Here is an 18,752-nt window from a genome sequence, read left to right on the forward strand (position 1 = left end):
GTAGGTGGACACAATATCTTCATTTCATTTTTAGGTGGTGCCGGGAATCGAACCCAGGACCTCATGCATGCTAGGCGAGCGTTCTACCACTGAGCCCCAGCCCCAGCCCTGGATACTTGTTCTTCTTTCATGAATGCTAGAACTTCTTTTAACCCTCAAAAGACATTAGCTACAGGTTTTTAAAAAAAATGTTCTCTTTTTACCCTTGGATTATTCCTCTTTTCTATGAAGTTCCTTTCTTCTATTTTAGTACTGTCTTTCATTTTGGAGGTCTTTTAAAAATGATCTTTTGACTCTTTGTTCACATGTGAGAGTGAAACTCCAAAAACCTGATTAGAAGCTAGATGAGGACCCAGCTTGGCAACTGGGCTACTTTCTGGTGAGCCTGCCAAACCATCTCACAGAGGCGCCTCTCCTGTGAGCATCCCTAGATCTCTTCTGTTAGACTCACAGTTGAAAATACCAGCCTGCCTGCCCTCTGCTGGGGAACTGGGACCGGGAGGAGCCAAGGACATTCGTGTACATGGTCTTTCACACCTCACAGCTCTAAGTTGGACTTCACATTCTGGGTAAAGCTTCTCTGGGGTTCCTTCTCTTCTGCTGGGGTCAGAAAGACAAGAAGAAAGACTCTAACAACATCCAAATGAAGTTACAATGGTAGCCATGGGGAAGTGCTTCCTGGCAACATTCAGTGTGAACTTACTCTGTGTATGGGCCTCTTGCAGACAGCAAATTTCAGAAGTAAGGGTGACTCAGGGTTAAAATCACCAACAAGGATACCAGATAAACATTGGTTGCTCAGTAGGAGGTATAGGGTGAAAGTGGACCACATACCTTGTCAAGAACCAAGGATTGCACAACATGCTAAGGGAAAAGTTAGAGATGATGATGGACAGCACTGCTGAGTGCTTGTCCCGTGCTAAATCTTTTCAAGTGCTTTATGTGAATTTCTCTTTTAATTTTCATAACAAGTCCTATATGATAACAAGTATTTTATTCCCCATTCTGCAGATTAGAAAAATGAACCAAGAAAGGTTAAATCTTGTCCAAGGTCACCCACCTAAGTTTCAAACACAGGTGTACAATTTCCTTTTTAATTTTTTTTTCTTGCGATGGTGGGGATCCAACTCAATGCCTTGTGTATACTAATCACATATTTTTTTAAATGTTGATGGACCTTTATTCATTTACTTATATGCGGTTCTGAGAATCAAACCTAGTGCCTCACACATGCTAGGCAGGTGCTTTACCACTGAGCCACAACCCCAGCCCCTACTAACCACGTGTTTTAACACTGAGCTGTATCCCTAGCCCCAATCGATGTGCTCTTTTAGCCACTACATTATACTGCCTCTGTGGAAGAAGGTGAAGTGGCTTTTTCTTCTCCCTCCAAGTTTCTTTCAGGATTTACTTTTTCCCTCTTAGTGACCACTCCTTCCCTTTCCCTGTCTGCCAAGTACTAAGTCCTTAGCACTTGCTTAAAGTGCTTCCCTGCCCCTTGCCCCTGTGAAGTCTCTATACTCTTCAGGTTGGCAGGACCGTTCCACCCGACCGAGGTTTCTGGGACATGGGGACCAGACAGTAAGCCATGTTCTGGGACAAGGCTCCTCCTTCCCCAAGGAAATACAGGACTTGGCTGGCCATCTGTACAGCACTCGGGTCCCCTGATGCCGTAGTGGAAAGAGCATGAGACAATATGCAGAGAAGCTTTAGATTCATTCCAAATAATTTTCGGGACTAAATTTACCTCTTGGTCCTAAAGACAGAAAATGTCAGCCATGGAATTTTGAAGGGCACCACCTCCTTGAAGAGCGGAGGTATTTCACTGAGGAGAATGGAATTAGAGGCGCATGCCAGACGCTAAGCACCCACATTCCATCTCAGCCTCCAGCTGAAAAAATTAATTGCCTGCCCTTTATGCCATTTGTCTTCGGCCTGTGAACTGCCTCCTCCGAGTGGGGTGGGAGGAGAGCGCGCCAGGCAGCATGGGGCAGGTCCAACCACGCTGACCTCTCCCTGCTCAGTTTAACCCCTGGAGTGACAAAGGGCCCTGCACATCAGTCTTTGTGACACCAAAACAGTCTCTTTCAGCCCATGTGACCAGAACTGCCCTTATCAGGACTGTAGGGATCACCCACGAGTCAGCCACTACAGACCTCTTAGTGGAGGACTTTGTCTGTGGGGTTTATCTGCTTCTTTTTTTCCTTTGCTTCGTTTTTGTTTTGCTTTTGGTTTTATGGTGTGCCTTTTGGCAGCCCCACATGGTCAACACCTGGACAGGCAAAATAGAGTACATCCAGCCTCAGAACTCACAGGGTTTAGAAAGCCTGGCAATGTCCATGTCCTTCTTTCAGGATCCCACCCCCACACCCCCACCGCCCATGGGGTGGCCAGAAGTCCCTCTAGGTCAGAATTTTAAGTGCATTGCTTAGTTCCATCTGGGACTCCTGTCACAGGTGTCCTGCCTTTTGAGAAAGATGCATACCTTAGGTAGGATTAAGATTGCAATTCTAGGGGCTGGGGCTCAGTGGTGGAGCCCTTGCCTAGCATGTGTAGGCACTGGGCTTGATCCTCAGCACCAGTTATTTAAAAAAAAATTGCTATTCTAGGGGCACCTGCACAGACAAAGCCTCCACTGCTGTGACCGCTGGCTTCCACGGACCGTGTAACTGTTGCCACTCTCAGCTGGGAGCTAAGTGGCAGTGCCCAGGCTGGGTGGACTCTGCACTCTGCACAGCCCCAGTGTGGCTCTGAACCAGAGGGCACAGTTCACATCTTAACAGTTTTATACATCCATGAAAAAGTGCGCGTGGGCGTGTGTCCGCGTCCTTCAAGGTCAAGGTCACGAGTCAACCTCCAGCTCTCAACCTGAAACATGGGCAACTTGAGATTCCATCATTAAAAGAAATGCCCCGTGTAGGGGGCCTCCGGTGCGGCCAGGCCGGCTTGGCTCGGACGACACCGATGGGCAGGGACAGGGAGAGGCCGAGGAGGCAGCTCTGCGCCACGCGGGCAGCCGGCACTGGCCAACGGAGCAAGAAGTCGCCCGCGGATGCCTCTTCCCCTCGGCTCATCACAAAGCAGATCCAGTCGACAGCACAATCCAAACAGAAGAGGGAATCAGAATGTACATCTTTTGTTTGCCGTGGCAGGAGAACTGTTGAGCAGAGGAAAAAAACAAGCTGAGCTTAGCGCTCTCAGCTGTTTCCTGGGGCTCGCTCCTTCCTTCCTCCGAGGGGGGCCTGGCCGCTTTGTTCTCGTTCCCAGCTGCTCCTCTGCGCCTTTAAGCGGTGGCCTTTGCAGACCTCGGAGGAATGCTGCCCTGGACCCCAGGGGACTTAGCTCGAGGCTCCGCCCGCGGGCTCAGCCCCAGGCTTCCCAGACCCGGGGGCTCGCACTCTGCTCCTGACGACCGGTTGATCTGTCTTCTGCCAGCCACTTCCTGGGCCGGGAGCACTTGCGGGCCAGAGGGGCTTCCTGTCATCTCTGACACCCTGGGAGGACACTGTTTCAGAGAGCCCCAAAGGGGTGCCTGCAGTAATGCTTTCTGCAGTGATTCCAGCCCACTCCCCCTCCCCAACCCTTCCGGGTGAAATGCTCTGGCACTGGCTCTGCCAATTATTAGCTGGTGCCCCTAGCCTGTCACTCAACCTCCGTGAGCCTTAGCCTCCCTTACCTCAAAGGATTGTGATGAACATTAGAGTGATCGGTGCCTTCCCAAGTCCTGGCCCATGGTGTGCTACAGGTGTTAGCCACATTGTCCCCAAGCCTCCATTCTGGTGGCTCTAGGCAGGGCAGGGACACAAGACAGAAAACCCAGAAGGCTTTGACTCCATCAGCTTGAAAGAGAGGGCTTGGCGTATCTCTGAGATCAGGGATAGCAACTATTCTTGCCCTTGTGTGTTCTGCCGGGTATGGATGTTCTACCCAGCAGCAGGCTGATGCATATTTTCCTAAACCACAAATGAAAACCCACGTAGTAGCCAGTAGCCGTAGCCGTGAGGACACAAGACAACTGCCATGCCTGAGTTCCGCCTGGAGGTTCCCTCACCAGCTACCCACTCAGCTGCAGCCCCAGGATCCTGTTGGCTCCCTGTGCCTGTCAGAGAACAAGGCACAGGAGCAAAGTCCTGAGCAGCCACAGTGCGATAAAGGATTGTAACAGCAGAGACTGCGATTGAGCGTCTAGAACGTGGTTTCTTGTGCAGTCATTTTGCAGGGCCTCGAGCATGCTAGGCAAGGGCTCTACCACTGAGCCGAACCCCTGGCCCTACCTTCTTTCTTCATCCTCATCAACCCTAACAGACAGTAAGGATTCACCAGGCTCAAGATGTGCTGACTTGCGTGGCGCATGCTGGGCATGTCCGTGCTGATTAGAAGGCACTCACTCTGAATGGCTTGGTGCACAGAGCCCCAGCTGGATGTCAGCCATCCTGCAGAACCCCACCTCCCTGGTCTGGTGCCCCATGTGAGGGACAGGCCTGCACATCAGAATCTGGATACAGCAGCCACAGAAAGTGGCAGAACCTCAGGCTCTTTCTCTCTCATTGACCCCAAGGACCATATTCCATTCATGGCCAGTAACTGAAATGGACTCTGAGTTTCAACGTGTGTCTGTAGCAGATTTGATGATGAATTAACTTTTGGTCCCTGGCCTGTGTTCTTACACGACTGCTTCTTCCTTCTGCACCCTGCGGGCTTCCTGGCTCAATCTCTTCTTACTCCTGCAGCGTCATGGAACGACATGCCTGCCTACCCAGCTCCAAGAGCCTCTGCTTCACTCCCCTGATTTTTAACCTCATCCTAACTCCCTCTTTCTGATTGTCCTTCAAGGATGATTTTTGTCTTGCTTTGGTTTTTGTCCTGTTTGGGGATTCAAAACTTCTTCCTTAAGGAAGGTCACAGAAACTCTCATCTTCTCCCATCCCTGCCTTAGTGCTGCTGATCACTATGAAATTCTTTAGGGCTGGAGATGTGTTAGAATACTTGCCTAGCATGCATAAGGCCCAATTCACCCCCCCCCCCCCGCAAAAAAAAAGAAAACCCAACAACCTCTGACCCACCTTTTCTGATAGTAGGTGATAAAAAATGTCATTCATTTCAAAAAGGATCCTGCCCTGTACTTATGAGGAAGGAATGCTGAAGAATCTGGACAGACAGGTCTCGCTGGGTCCCTCCCCAGTCTATCTGTCCAATCACATTTCACTGTGGTCTTCCATGCTTCAATCACGCTGGTGCAATGAAGTGTCCATAAAAACCCAAAAGGACAGAGTTCAGAGAGCTTCCTGATAGCTGAATACACGTGCAGATTCCTGAAGGTGGCATGCCCTGATATGACCCAGAAGCTCTTGGTCCCTCTGCCCATACTTTACCCTATGCATCTCTTTATCTGTATCCTTTGGAATGTCCTCTATAACAAACCAGTAACTGTGCTTCCTGGACAGACTGGATAGGGACCCAGCGAGACCTGTCTGGGGACTCAAATTTCTAGTGGTTTGCTCAGAAGCACCACCAAGCAACCTGAGGTTTGTGATTGGCATCTGCAGGTGGACCGGCAGTCCTGGGGCTGAGCCAGATCCCATGGGATATTATTATCAAGTAGAAATTGTCAAAACAATTTAATTAGGGGATACCAGCTAATGCCCACTGAAGAATCGATGGCTTACTTGGTGTGGAAGGGAAAAACCCTGCATTCAAGGCAGCTGCAGAACCATTCTGTTCTGTACTGTGACTGAGCCCTTTACCACTCTTCTCTTTTCTCATCATCTATCTAGCTCTTCCTTGCCCTCTGCATCTGCATTCGGTTGTCATTTCCCCCTGTAAGCCCTTCCTGATCCTGTGACTCCATGTCACATGGGCCGAGTGACCTTCCTATATTCCCACCCAGACGACCCTGACCACACTATATTGTCTCTGCCCACGTGCTTGTCAGTCTCTTAGCTCTCCTGGAACTTCACGAAGTCCCATGGATCTGTTTGCCTGGCTCCCTATTGGGTACTCACGGCCTATGCCTGTGACGTGGCCTCGCACTCAGCTCTGCAAATTTTGACACCCTCTCTCCCCTAACCCCATATCTAGACCACCATGGAGGCCACTCATTCTGAAATCTTTCCCAAATGCGAACACTGTGCTCTGTCTCCACTGCTCCTCTGTGGCCCAGGCTGCCACCCTCTCTCCCATGGATTACAGATGACCACAATCCACCTAAATCCCCTCTAATCTGTTCTCACTTCAGCTGGGGTAATCTTTTCAAAACAAAATTCTAAGCATGCTACCCCCTTGGTTAAATCCTTTTGAAGGCTGGCAGCGCACCTTACCAGGGCCTGTTCCGCCCGCTCCGCCTGTCCCTGCCACCTCTCCAGCACCTTGGCAGCCCCGCTGCCTCCTGTTCCAAACCAGCCCTTTACCTCTTGGCTTCCTTTCTTTTCCCCAGAACATCAGACAGTTGTGCTGGCTGTTCCCAGGGCCTGAGAAACTCTGCCCTGCTGGTAGTGGCTGCTCTGCCCATATCCCCTCTTCCGGTTCTCAGCCCCTAACAGCCAGCTGCTGGACCAGGCCAGCTTCCAGAGTCCTGGAAGGGGGACCCTGTGCTCACACGCATCTCCACGCTGGGGCTCAAAGCTGTGCACTGGTGGTCTTGACGTCTGTACTAATTTATCCTTGAACTTGTGCTTTTTTAAAAGTCCATTGAGATGATGGAGCATGTGCCAGAACTGGGCACCATGGCTCACACACGGTCCCGCCACCTCCCACCAGCTCCTGGGCTCCCAGGGCTGGTTCTTGGCCATCTGCTTCCCCACCTCCCCAGCCCCAGCCCAGGGACTGCTGCCTGCTTTGACCCAGTGGGGACTGGATTGCATGCAGGGGGTTGAGGGCAGGCACCTGCTTCCTCAGATCCAGCTGTGGAGTGGGACTGGGGCAACTGTGATGGTCTCTACCTGCTCAGCTATGCCCCAGCTTGCAGGAGTATGAGGAGAGACAGCAAATGAGAGACACCATGGCTGCTTGCCAATCCGGGAAGAGAGCTCTCTCCTGAGGATCAGATGAGTGACACCGCAGTTTTGTTTCGCACTCAGCTCTGCAAATTTTGTCACCAGGCCTGGCCAGGGCCATTGACTACTCAGGGCTCACAGCTGTACCCTCCTGGGAACTGCCCTCTGCAGCAGGGACCTGTCTCCCAAGGCTCCAGCCCTTTCAGGGCCTCAAGACCAGTGATGGACTCCTGTGGGGATACCAAACCCTGGACCCCACCTTGATTTGAGGCAACTCTGAAGGGCTGCCCCAACTCCAGCGTTCCCTGAGGATTGGTTAAGGTCTTGGTTCTCCCTCGTTGGGGTTCAGCTTCTCCCTCTGCCCAGCCTGGCCTTCCTCATGGATGCGCTTCATGCAATGGCTCTCCAATAAACCTTCCCTGTGGAAATCTGTCTGATCCAGGGAACCCACTCTGAGCTCCCATCCAACGACACTGCTGAATGGAATCCCTTCTGTCCTTCTGATGGCGAGTATTTCCCATGTGGTTAACTTTCTGAGCCTCACCTATGAAATCAACTCCTCCTCAGAGAATCCCACGTATCCTGTCTCCCTAGCCTGTATCAGAACTGACACTTTGCATTCATTTGAGTGATTATTCAGTTCCATCTCCCCCACTAGACGGTAAGCTCCCTGAGGGCAGGAATCATGTCTACTATTTTTCTTATTGTTCTGTCAAGTGATAAATACTCAAATGAACGGTGAGCAAATGAGTGAATGAAGGCATTTGAATGAAAGAATGTTAACAATAATTCTGAGGGCTGGGATGTAGCACGGTGGTAGAGCACTTGCCTTGTTGAGGCCCTGGGTTTGGTCCCCAGCAAAATATTCTGAGACTAGTAATTTGTGTGTATGTGTGTATGTGGTGTTGGGGATTGAATCCAGGGCCTAGTGCTTGCTAGGCAAGTGCTCTGTCACTGAGCTACACACCAGCCTTTGTGATAAATACTTGTGAATGCCCTTAATTGTGAAATTACCCCACCCCCCCCACCCCACCCCCCCCTTTTTTTTTTAGTGTGTTGCTCAGGCTAGCCTCGAACTTTTGAGCTCCAATGCTCCTCTTTCTTCAGCCTCCCAAATAGCTGGAACTACAGGAATATACCACCATACCTTCCTATGATGGTAAATATGATAAGAATAGATTTGAAATTTTTGTAGCAGTTGAAATTACTAAGAATTGGGGTGGGTGTATAGCTCAGTGGTACAGCACTTGCCTAGCATGCACAAGGCCTTGGGTTCAATAGTATAAGTTAAATTTGATTGATGATTTTGGTAATTATTTTGGTGAGATCAAAAGGTTATGAAGTAATCAGAATTCCTCTCCTGTGTGGCTTTTAAACTGGTTCTCAGAAGTAAATTCTCAAGGAGGAAAAAAATCTCAGGGCAGGTTCATTGTTGTATCTTGAATCTTAAATGTCCCTCAAGGGTCCATATCTGAAGATGTAGTCCCCAGCCTCTGGCATTATCAGGAGTAGGTGGAACCTTTAGGAAGTGATGCCTAGTGGAAGGAAGTTAGGTCACTGAGGGCGTGCCCTTGAAGTGGATCTCGGGCTGCCTCTCCTCTCTTTCTTTGCTTCTCAACCCCCATGAGGTGAGCAGTCTTCCTGCACCACACACTCCTGCCACCAGGATTCATTGTGCTGCCACAGGCCCAGAGCAACAGGGCCCAGCAACTATGGGCTCAAACCTCTGCAACCATGACCAAAATAAACCATTCCTCCTTTCAAGACTTTTCTCAGGCATTTTGTCACAGCAAAAGAAAACTGACTAGCACAGTCATGATGTTTGTGTTGAATGTAGACGTTAACTTTCGAGGAAACACATTCAGAGATTTTTTTTCTTAGAGATCACTTACTCACTATGTCTTTAGCATTTTATTTGGCACAAAAGAGGCTTCAACATAAATGTAATACTTGACCTCTGTGTCTCTTTATCCTCTGAACATGAAGAGTTGGTCAGAGGTTTTAAGACAGGGCAAGGTAACAAAACACATAATGAGGTGTTTTGTTTTGCTTGCTTTTTTTTTTTTTTTTGGTATGGGATTGAACCCAGGGTGCCCTACCACTGAGCCACATCCCCAGTTCTTTTTATTTTTTATTTTGAGAAAGAGTCTGAGTTGCTGAGGGCCTCACTAAATTGCTGAGGCTGGCCTTGAACTTGTGACCCACCTGCCTCAGCCTCCTGAGTTGCTGGCATTATAGATGTGTGCCAGCAGTTTTGGGGTCACTGTTCTAACTTCATTCCCATTCTTTTTTTTTTTTTTTTTTTGAGGGGGATGTACCAGGAATTGAACTCAGGGGCACTCTACCACTGAGCCACATCCCCAGCCCTATTTTGTATTTTATTTAGAGACAGGGTCTCACTGAGTTGCTTAGCGCCTTGCTGTTGCTAAGGCTGGCTTTGAACTCATGATCCTTTTGCCTCGGCTTCCTGAGCCACTGGGATTATGGGCGTGCACCACACTGCACTGGGCCTCCTTCCTATCCTTTACAAAATAGCAAATTTTAATGACTCACAGTGCATGAAATCTGAAGGTCACGGTGCTCTAAATAGAATGCTGAATTTGAAAAGTTCCAAAATGAGTCCCACCACCCAATTTCCTATTTTATTTGCCTAGAATCTCTAAAAACTGATGAGCCAGTTTTACTGTATGTGTGCAGACGTCAGCTTAACATGAGCAGAAGCACTTAATCAGGTTTCATGCAAGTGGGTGTAGACAGTGGCTGGGACCACGTTTAATTACGCTGTGCCTGGGGAGAGGGGAGCCTGGCTCTGAGACACCTGTCCCCATCCTGCCCTAGATACATTCATTTCTCAAATCTTTCTTTGCCAGAGGTTCAGTTAGGCTTTCGGTTAGTGTCCATATCAGGCCAGACTGGGACAATATGCTAATGAGGTTTGGTTTTCTTTTTGGTACTGAGGATTAAACCCAAGGGCACTCAACCACTGAGTCACATCTCCAGCCACCACACCCCGGCTTCGTTTTTTCTATTTTATTTAGAGACAGTGTCTCACTGAGTTGCTTAGGGCCTCGCTAAGTTGTTTTGAACACACGCTCCTCCTGCCTCAGCCTCCTAAGCCACTGCGCCTGGCTTGATAATGAGATTTTTTTTTTTTTTTAAAAGACACTCTTTAGCTAAAATAGCAGATAATCTATTGTACATGTGTTATACTCGGCCACAGCCAAGAAGAGAACTAGTCCAGAAAGTCACAGGGCCAGGGCCAAGGACCAACAGGGACTGTTCTGGTGTGAACGAGGTGGGTCTCTCAGAGGTGATCTCAGTGATGGATGGCAGTGAAGTTCAAGATCTGCTAAAGACAGGCTGTGGACGGGGGCATGCAGTCCAAGCCTTGCGCCAGCCTCCCAGCCTCCCAGCCTCCAAGCCTCCCAGCCTCCAGCCTCCAGCCTCCTGAATTCCTTACTTCTGCTCCTTTGGCCTCCATGGGCATGAGTCTAGAAGTTTCTTTGGACCTCTGCTTTATCTTTCTTCTTTTGCACTTTGGCCTGTGCATTTACTTCTTCTTTCACTTGCTTCTCTTGGCTCAGAGGTTTCTGAGAAGATGGTGCTAAGGCCAACAGGGCCTCTGTCTGAGTTTCCCCCAGTGGCCAGCCTTTTATAGCATCGAGATCACAGGCCACGTCTGCCTTGGTGCATGAACTCAGTACAGTGGAAAGGAAGCACTTCGGAATCTGAGGCACCTGGACTCCTATCCCATAATAGCAGTGGGTGAGTCTCTTGGCTAAATCTCAATTTCCCTGCCTGTAAGACAGGCCTCATAGCAGTACTTCACTCAGAGCCTCTCTGCAAAGGTCCTAGACCCCATCATCCCTTGATTAAGGAGTCAGACATTTCTAAACTTTTCAGACCATTTAGTGTCATTAGTCCCTGGGGGCAGTCACCGTTTGTGTTCCTGGGCGCCCCTTTCTTCATCTTCCCATCCTGATTCTCTTTGAAGAATACATTTACTGTGCTCTCAATCCATGAGATTGAGGTAGGACAGATCCTTCCTCTGGCTCCAGGGACAGGCAGGGCAGTTCTGGACACTGAAGTTGGGCGTGTGACCGAGCTGCCCAAAGAAGTGCCTTCTCTCCAGCGGGGTTGCTCAGTGGGGAGGACAGAGCTGCTGGTGGCCCCCTGGGGGAGGGTCTGCCTGGGAGTGAAGCCAATACAGAGAGTTGGATCTGGGAATCGGGCTGGGGATTCCTAGGGACACTGCTCAGACACGGGGAACGGGCTAAGCCTCTGGGCTTCTTAGTGCATTAGCTTCATTTTCTTAAGTGACTTAGTTTTACGCCGTAAGAACCCCGACTGGTAATACATTAAATCATAGGAACTTATTCCACATGTTAATCTTTTGACTTTACAAGTTTTTCCTCCAAGGACTTCAATTCCAAGGCTACCTCGAGCACCGGCCTTCCCCTTGCAAGTTGGCCCTAGTCTTTCTCAGGCCTGGACAGCACTTCCTGGCCCCTTTTTCAGTGGAAGTACTTCCCTGTGTCAGTGTCCACCCACCAGCAGCCAAGGAACCCCACGTGGCAGAAAACAACATAATCTGAAGAGTGATCCAGGGGGCTGGGATTGTGGCTCAGTGGTAGAGCACTCGTCTAGCACGTGTGAGGCCTTGGGTTCGATCCTCAGCGCCACATAATAAATAAATAAATAAATAAATAAAGGAATTGTGTCCAACTACTTCTAAAAAATAAATATTTTTAAAAAAGGGTGGTCCATGCACCCCGAACGCTGTTGAGGACAATCACATTTTAAGAGAAGTAAGTAAAGATCTGGGTCTTGATGGAGCCCAGGTGAGAAGCCAGGGGACACCGACCGTTCAGAGACCAGGGCCTGACGTCAGCTCCCCATTACCTCACAGGCGGACCATTACGGTGACTCTTGCTGGATTGCCTTTCTCTCAACCCATCTCTTTCTCCTCAGGCAGCAGGAGGCAGACTCTCTCTGGTTGTGCCACTTGCCTATTAAAACATCTCTGTGCCTCCCCACTGCCTACAGACTGATTGATAGCCAAACCACTTCATCCATGGTCTCCCCACAAGCTTGGAATGGTCTGTGTCCCTGCAGGAGGTCTAGCTCATATCTGGGGCAGACTCTCCAACTTGTAAGAGTCAGGTCCAGAGTTCCACATCCTATTCTAACCCCCAGTCCTATTACAGTAGATGGCATGAGTTCTGATCCTATAGGAAAGGAGAACATCCCCTCACCCTGTCCGGCACCTTGGTATATTCATCACTAATTTTGATTGCTAGCATACAAAAATCTCTTTCCCCTGGCTACCTTCCTTTAGTTAATTATTCATATGAATTTTCTATTGCTGTGCAACAAATTGCCACGAACTTAGTAACTCAGGACAGCACCCATCTATTAGCTTTCTGTTCTGAACGTCAGAAGCTCGGGCGCCGCAGGGCAGGACTCTTTGGTGAGGGTCTCACAAGGCTGAAATTGAGATGTTGGTCAGGCTGTAATCCCATCTGGAGTTCAAGGGCCTCCCCCAGGCTCACACAGTGATGGCTGTCACTGTGATGTCCTTGCTGGCTGTTAGCAGAGGCAGCACTCAGCCCCCGGGACCACCTGCCCTCCTTGCCACGTGCCCCATCCATCTTTGAAGCCAGCCCCTCATGCCTTAAGTTTCTGACTTTTGCTATCTCTGACCTCTGGACTCGTACTGGAAGGACTCCTGTGGTGTGGTTGGTGTTGGTCCCACCCGGACAAGTCCTTTAACATCAACGGATCAGTTGGCCTCAGTGTTGGGAGTTGGAAGCCACCTTGTGACAAGGAAAAGTCCAAGGGACCTTTACAGAGCTTGTCCCTGAAGTCACTGAGTTTCCGTACCAGACTCTAGTCTTGTGTCACGTGGCAGAGAGATCCCAACTTACATGCTGACCGAACCCCTGAATGGGAAGGAGCTAGCCAGCTCCCCAAGCCACAAAGCCCTTCCTTTTCTGGAAGGACTGCAGAGTCAAGGTACATGCTGACCGCCATGGCCAGGCACACTTCCTCCCATGTGAGCCTGTCACCTGGAGAGCCAGCGGCCACCACCCAGTCCTCCACATAGAATCCTGACGTCACAGCTCAGTGTATGTGACTACAGACACCCTGAAAATGCGTCATTTTTCATTTTGTCTGTGAAATATTCTGAATATAAAGACCCTAAGGGGCTAGGGTTGTGGCTCAGTGATAGAGCGCTCACATAGCACGTGCGAGGCCCTGGGTTCAATCCTCAGCACCACATAAAAATGAATGAATAAAAATAAAGGCATATTTTTAAAAAGATTCTAAAATCCCCTTGGGAGCTGCAATACTTTGGAACTCAGGAGGTTTACTTAGCTCTGTGGAGGGGTGAACAGGGAAGAGGCCACGCTTTCCTATTCCAATCTTGCTATCCATGGCCCCCTGGGCTTCTGTGGCAGACCTGGGGACTAGAGCATGAAACTCCTTGGTTTCATGGGGCAGAAGGGCAGCAGAGGGAAAGGGGCAGAGGTCTCGGGGCTGTACCCCTCTCCACTGAGCGCACTGGTTAAGGCGGATAGTGCTGAAGGGCACACAGCTTCCTTCAGGTTCCAAAAGAGCCAGAGAGCTCGACAGACAGGCAGTGAAAGAACCATTCTTAAATGCTCTCTCGGCCCAGCACAGAGCCCAAGGAAGACTGAGAGGGATTTATAAGGACAAAGCCGTGTGTGTGTGTGTGTGTGTGTGTGTGTCCCAATCCTCCAGTAAGGTAGAGATAGAGCAACACTTAGCATGACCTGTGTCCGGAACACTCCAAAGGAGTTTCTACTCCCTAAAACTGACACTGCAAATTCAAAACCATGAGTGAATACACTTCTGTTTTCATGCATCGATTGATGTAGACTCATGACATTCCCATTTCCATGGTAGATAGACTGGCGTGTTTGGTTGTGATCCTCTTGTCTCTGAGGCACCTGTGGCCTGGTGGCTGGAGATGTTCAGGGACACGTTCAGGTCCCAAGGAGGCTAACATCCTGCCCCTCTTCTTCCTTAGTAACTAGAACCACCCCCCTCAAGCCCCTCCAAATGTTATTTATTGGCTTCCCCTGCAGATAGGGGTTGTCAGGTAACAGTCCTAGCCAATGCGATCAAAGTGGAAGCTGTTGGATGGGCTTCAAAGAAAGCTCCTTAAGAGAGGGCACACTCCGCTGGTGTGTGCATGCCCGTTTACTTCTGACCTTTGTTCCTTTCTCCTGCCTGGAAGATGGTCCTGCTGGCTGGGGCTAGAGCAGCCATCCTGCAACACGTGGAAGAGGCCAGAATTCTAGAGATAGGGATTCGACCATCCTACAGTTGCTGAATTAATGCCGGAAACTTCTTATCTCTACAAGTTGTTCCATAAGAAAAATAAACCTGGCTTGTGTGTGCCACTGGGTTTCCTATGATACACAGCTGAAACCCACTCTGGCTGCTCTTCTTCCACAGCCCTTACATGTTCCTCAACTTATGTCCCTGGTCCTCCTCCCCACCTGTTTCTCAAGTGACTGTGGTGACTGCTGCTTCCCACGATGACCCCGTGTCTACCCAGGTCTTTCTCTACAGCACCAGATCTACAGGTCTCAGTGTCCCTGAACATCTCCAGCCACCAAGCTACGGGTGCCTCAGAGACAAAAGGATCACAACCAAACACGCCAGTCTACCTACCGTTCTGTTCCTGCTGCTCACTAGAGCACAAGAGCCTCCTCTCCCCTTACCCTCATACCCAGTAGGCCCCTGAATCTCATCGGATCTCTAATATCCCCTACTTCTTCAATCCTATTGTTTGACACAGACACCACAGTTTCATTACTGAATTATAATCCCGCTCTTAACCAAAGAATTCTCAACAAGTCACCTCAACTGAAATTAATCAAAATAGACATCAGTCGCCTGGCTGTGGTGATGTATTCCTATAATCCCAGCTACTAGGGAGGCTGAGGTAAGAGGATCACAAGTTTGAGGCCAGCCTCAAACAACTTGGTGAGACCCTGTCTCAAAATTTAAAAAAATAAATAAAAGGGCCAGAGGGCATAGCTCAGTGGTAGAGTGACCCTGGCTTCAATCCCTAGCACCAGAAAAAGGAAACAAAACCAAACCAAAAATATACATTAGTTGCCTTTGTTCTATTCTATATATTTTCACTTAAAATTCCACCTTCTTCTCATGTAGAACATCACCCTGTTCCACACTCAGTAACAATAAAGGAACATTTTACTTTTAATACACTGGGTGTCAGGAGCTGCTTCTATTTAACACCCAATTAAAATCTACCTACTAGGATGGTGGAGTTTTAGGGTTCCAGGCCCTTTATTTTCTGGGAAGGAAAGCGAGGCCCTGCTGGCACCGTGGGGTGGTTCTTGGTGGCACACACCTGGACTTTGCCGATTCGGCTCTTTTCATCTTACCATGGAGACCTGGATCATCCCCAGCTTGCAAAGGAGGCTCCCCTGCCCCCAAAGAGCCGCTAAGCTCATTCTCTTACTCTACTCACTCCATCCAAGGTGACCACCCAAAGGAAATCAGAAGAATTAAGTCCTCGGCTCCGTTAGCCCCGGGAGCAGAACAGCCCTCTCCCCTCCTCTGGGACGCGGTGGCCACTCACCCTCTGGGTGATGGGCTTGTCATCCTGGACCTCGACGGCCAGCCCCAGGTCAGACAGCCTGCAGTTGCCGAGGTCATCCAGGAGCACGTTCTCGGGCTTCAGGTCCCGGTAGACAATGCCGAGGCCATGCAGATGCAGCACCCCGCAGGTCATCTGGGCCGTGTAGAAGATCACCCGGCTCATGGCCAGGCCGCGCGTGCCCACGTTGTAGATGTGGAACTTGAGGTCTCCCCCGTTCATCAGGCTCATGACCAGGCAGAGGTGGGTCTTGCTCTCGAAGGCGTAGGCCAGAGAGACGATGAAAGGGCTGTTCACCTTCTCCAGGATCTCCTTCTCCAGGAGAGCCATCTTCTCCCCACCCTTCTTCTTCAGCCGCTTCTTGTCCAGTTTCTTGCAGGCGTACATCTTACCCGTGTTCTTCACCTGGACGGCACACACCTGAGAGAGAAGGGGAGGGGAGGACGTAAAAGCCGGTGGCACTGGAGAGGGGACCTCAAAGGGCCATGGAGGACCTGGATGGCAGGCTTCTGAGAAGAGGGAAGCTTTAAGGAAGAGGCTTCTCAAGATGGCGAGGGTACTATAGGGAGGCCCTACTTCACCTGGCTAGGTCACCCATACTTTTTTGGTGGTGAGGGGTACCAGGAATTGAACCCAGGGGTTCTCAACCACTGAGTCACATCCCCAGCCCATTTTATTATTTTATTTGGAGACAGGGTCTTGCTAAGTTGTTTAGGGCCTCACTAAGTTGTTGAGGCTGACTTTGAACTTGCAATCCTCCTGCCTCAGCCTCCGAAGTTGCTGGGATTACAGGTGTGCGCCACCACACCTGGGCAGGTCAGCCAGACTAAAAAAAAAAAAAAAAAAAATGAAGAAATGACAAGCTGTGGCAGGATGTGAAGAAATAGTAACCCTGGAGCAATGAACAATATGGGTGGGACTGTAAAATGTGGGAAGGAGTTTGCTGATTCCTGGAAAGGTTAAACACAGAATCCCTGCATGACCCGGATTCTCCTCCAAGGCATATACCCATGACACACTAAGACAGATCCTCAGGCTGATACTTGGACATTCTAGCACTGCGCACAATAGCCAAAGGGTGGAAGCCACCCAAGTATCCACCAACAGATGAAAGGATACATGACATGGTATATCCATGAAATGAAATATTATTCCGCCAGAATTCCGGTACTGCTACAAGCGGCAATGCAAAGTAACCTCCAGAATGGTATGCTGAATGAAAAGGCAGATAGGATCACATACTATCTGGAATGTCCAGAGCAGGCAAGTCCCTGAAGGCAGCAGAGTGAGTTTCCAGGGCTGGAGGAGGTGGGGTAGGGGCAGTTGATGGGTACAGGAATAATGCAAATGTCCTGGAACTGGCCAGGGGAATTGTCGCTAAAGATGGTGAATACACTAAATGCCACCAAATGTCCACTTTAAAATGGGTTAATTTTATGCTATGTGAATTTTACATCAAAAATGGTGGGGTTGTGGCTCAGTGGCAGAGCTCTTGCCTAGCACGTGTGAGTGAGGCACTGGGTTGGATCCTTAGCACCACATAAAACTAAATAAAGATTTTTTTTTTTTTTAAGGACATTTCTTCCAAAAAAAAAGGTTTTCTATTTTAAAAAGAAGGGCCCGGCAGTGGTGCAAAGCAGGTTCTGGACTTGACTTGAAGGCCTTTGGGTGCTTAGATATCCATTCTTCTCAAATTAGGTCCATCATCATAACTGAGGGGAAGGAGGCCCCCCTGTCATGTGGCTGTCATTTTCCAGTGTAGCCACCATGATCGAGGTTCTTGGTCAAGTCCACTCTTGGGTATTCTCTCTTGCGAGTTTGTATTTGTGTCATAGGGCCATCAAAGAAGGGGAGGGGGGAGGGGGTTGGGAAACCTCCCCACCTGGCACCAAATTAGCTCTAAATAAATAAATATAAATAAATAAATAAATATTTTGCCATATATATATATATATATGGCAAAACCCCACCCCACCCCACCGGCCTCTCCATCCTCTGTACCCCTCACCCCCCTGCAGCCTGGTATTGGAGACACTCACCTCCCCGAAGCCGCCCTTCCCGAGCACTCGGAACTCGGTGAAGTACTTGTCGGACACGGGCTGCATCTCGAAGAGTTTCCACTGCAGAAACCTGTCGTAGAAGGGGCTGGCCAGGAAGTCCTGGAACGGCTGCTCTTGCAGGAAGCTCATGGTCTCCGCCTTGGCCTGCTCCACCAGGGTCTTGCGCTCTTCATCCGTGGCAGCTGCTCGGCACTTGGTGGCCAGGTCCTGGCTGAGGAAGGACTGTGGGCTCGGGTCACGCGCACAAGTGGCCACCAGCTGCTGCAGCGTGCTGGTCTTGGCGGGCCCCTCCTCGGCCAGCTCCCAGTTCTGCACGTCCTCCAGGAAGGCCACGGCCTCGCTGTACTTGGGCACGGTGGCGAGGAAGTCTCGGAAGAGGCGGCGGCCGATGGGCTGCTGCTCGCACAGGCTGTGGAAGTGCGGGGACAGCGACTGGCGCAGCTCGGCGCAGCCCTGCGGCCCGGGCAGCACCAGGCTCCTACGGCGCCGCTGCAGCTCGCGGCTGTCCGAGTCCGTCTTCCTGGCCTGCAGGTAGGCGGTGTTGGCGATCAGGTTGTCCAGGCCCCCCATGTCCATGGCTGAGGCAGGGCGCTCCCGCTGTCGGGGACAGCCGAGGAAGGACGCAGGGCAGCTCGGGGACTGTCGGGCCTGTGGCCGCCACACTCGGTTGCTTTCTGGGGCTAACTGACTTCCAGGGGATTTACGGGCAGCCTTCTGGCCTCGGGTGGGACCCGCAGAGGAGGCAGAAAGTCGTTCCTCCAGTAAGAAGCTTTGGCTGGCTATGTATAGCTGGCCGTGGGATCCCCACCTGACAGGTCACCCTCCAGCCACAAGGCCAAAGCTGCCCACACCTGCAAGGGCCAGCTGCCCACTGCCGGGTCTCACTTGGCCCAGTTACCATGGGCCCTTCACACACCCTGTGCCCCCCACATTCAGCTACCAGCCTCCAAAAGCAGTGAGTAGTAGTCAGGTGGCATCTCATTTCTTATCCTGAGAGCTGCAGTGTTGAGAATGATTGCTAAAGTTACAACATCATCTCCC

The 18,752-nt window shown here is 50.3% G+C and overlaps 1 protein-coding gene across 1 annotated transcript in view; it reads right to left on the minus strand.

Moving 5' to 3' along the window:
* Grk7 (G protein-coupled receptor kinase 7) overlaps window positions 1–18,287 on the minus strand; it is a 34,261-nt gene extending 15,974 nt beyond the window's left edge. The window contains exons 1-2 of the mRNA XM_027933588.2: window positions 17,691–18,287; window positions 15,634–16,071 (exon numbers count right to left, since the gene is read on the minus strand). Coding sequence (XP_027789389.2) covers window positions 15,634–16,071; window positions 17,691–18,287 — 1,035 coding nt within the window. The remainder of the gene's footprint in view (window positions 1–15,633; window positions 16,072–17,690) is intronic.
* Between the last annotated feature and the right edge of the window lie 465 nt (window positions 18,288–18,752).

This window comes from Marmota flaviventris, chromosome 8 (assembly GCF_047511675.1).
Source record: "Marmota flaviventris isolate mMarFla1 chromosome 8, mMarFla1.hap1, whole genome shotgun sequence".
Classification (NCBI taxonomy): Eukaryota; Metazoa; Chordata; class Mammalia; order Rodentia; family Sciuridae; genus Marmota; species Marmota flaviventris.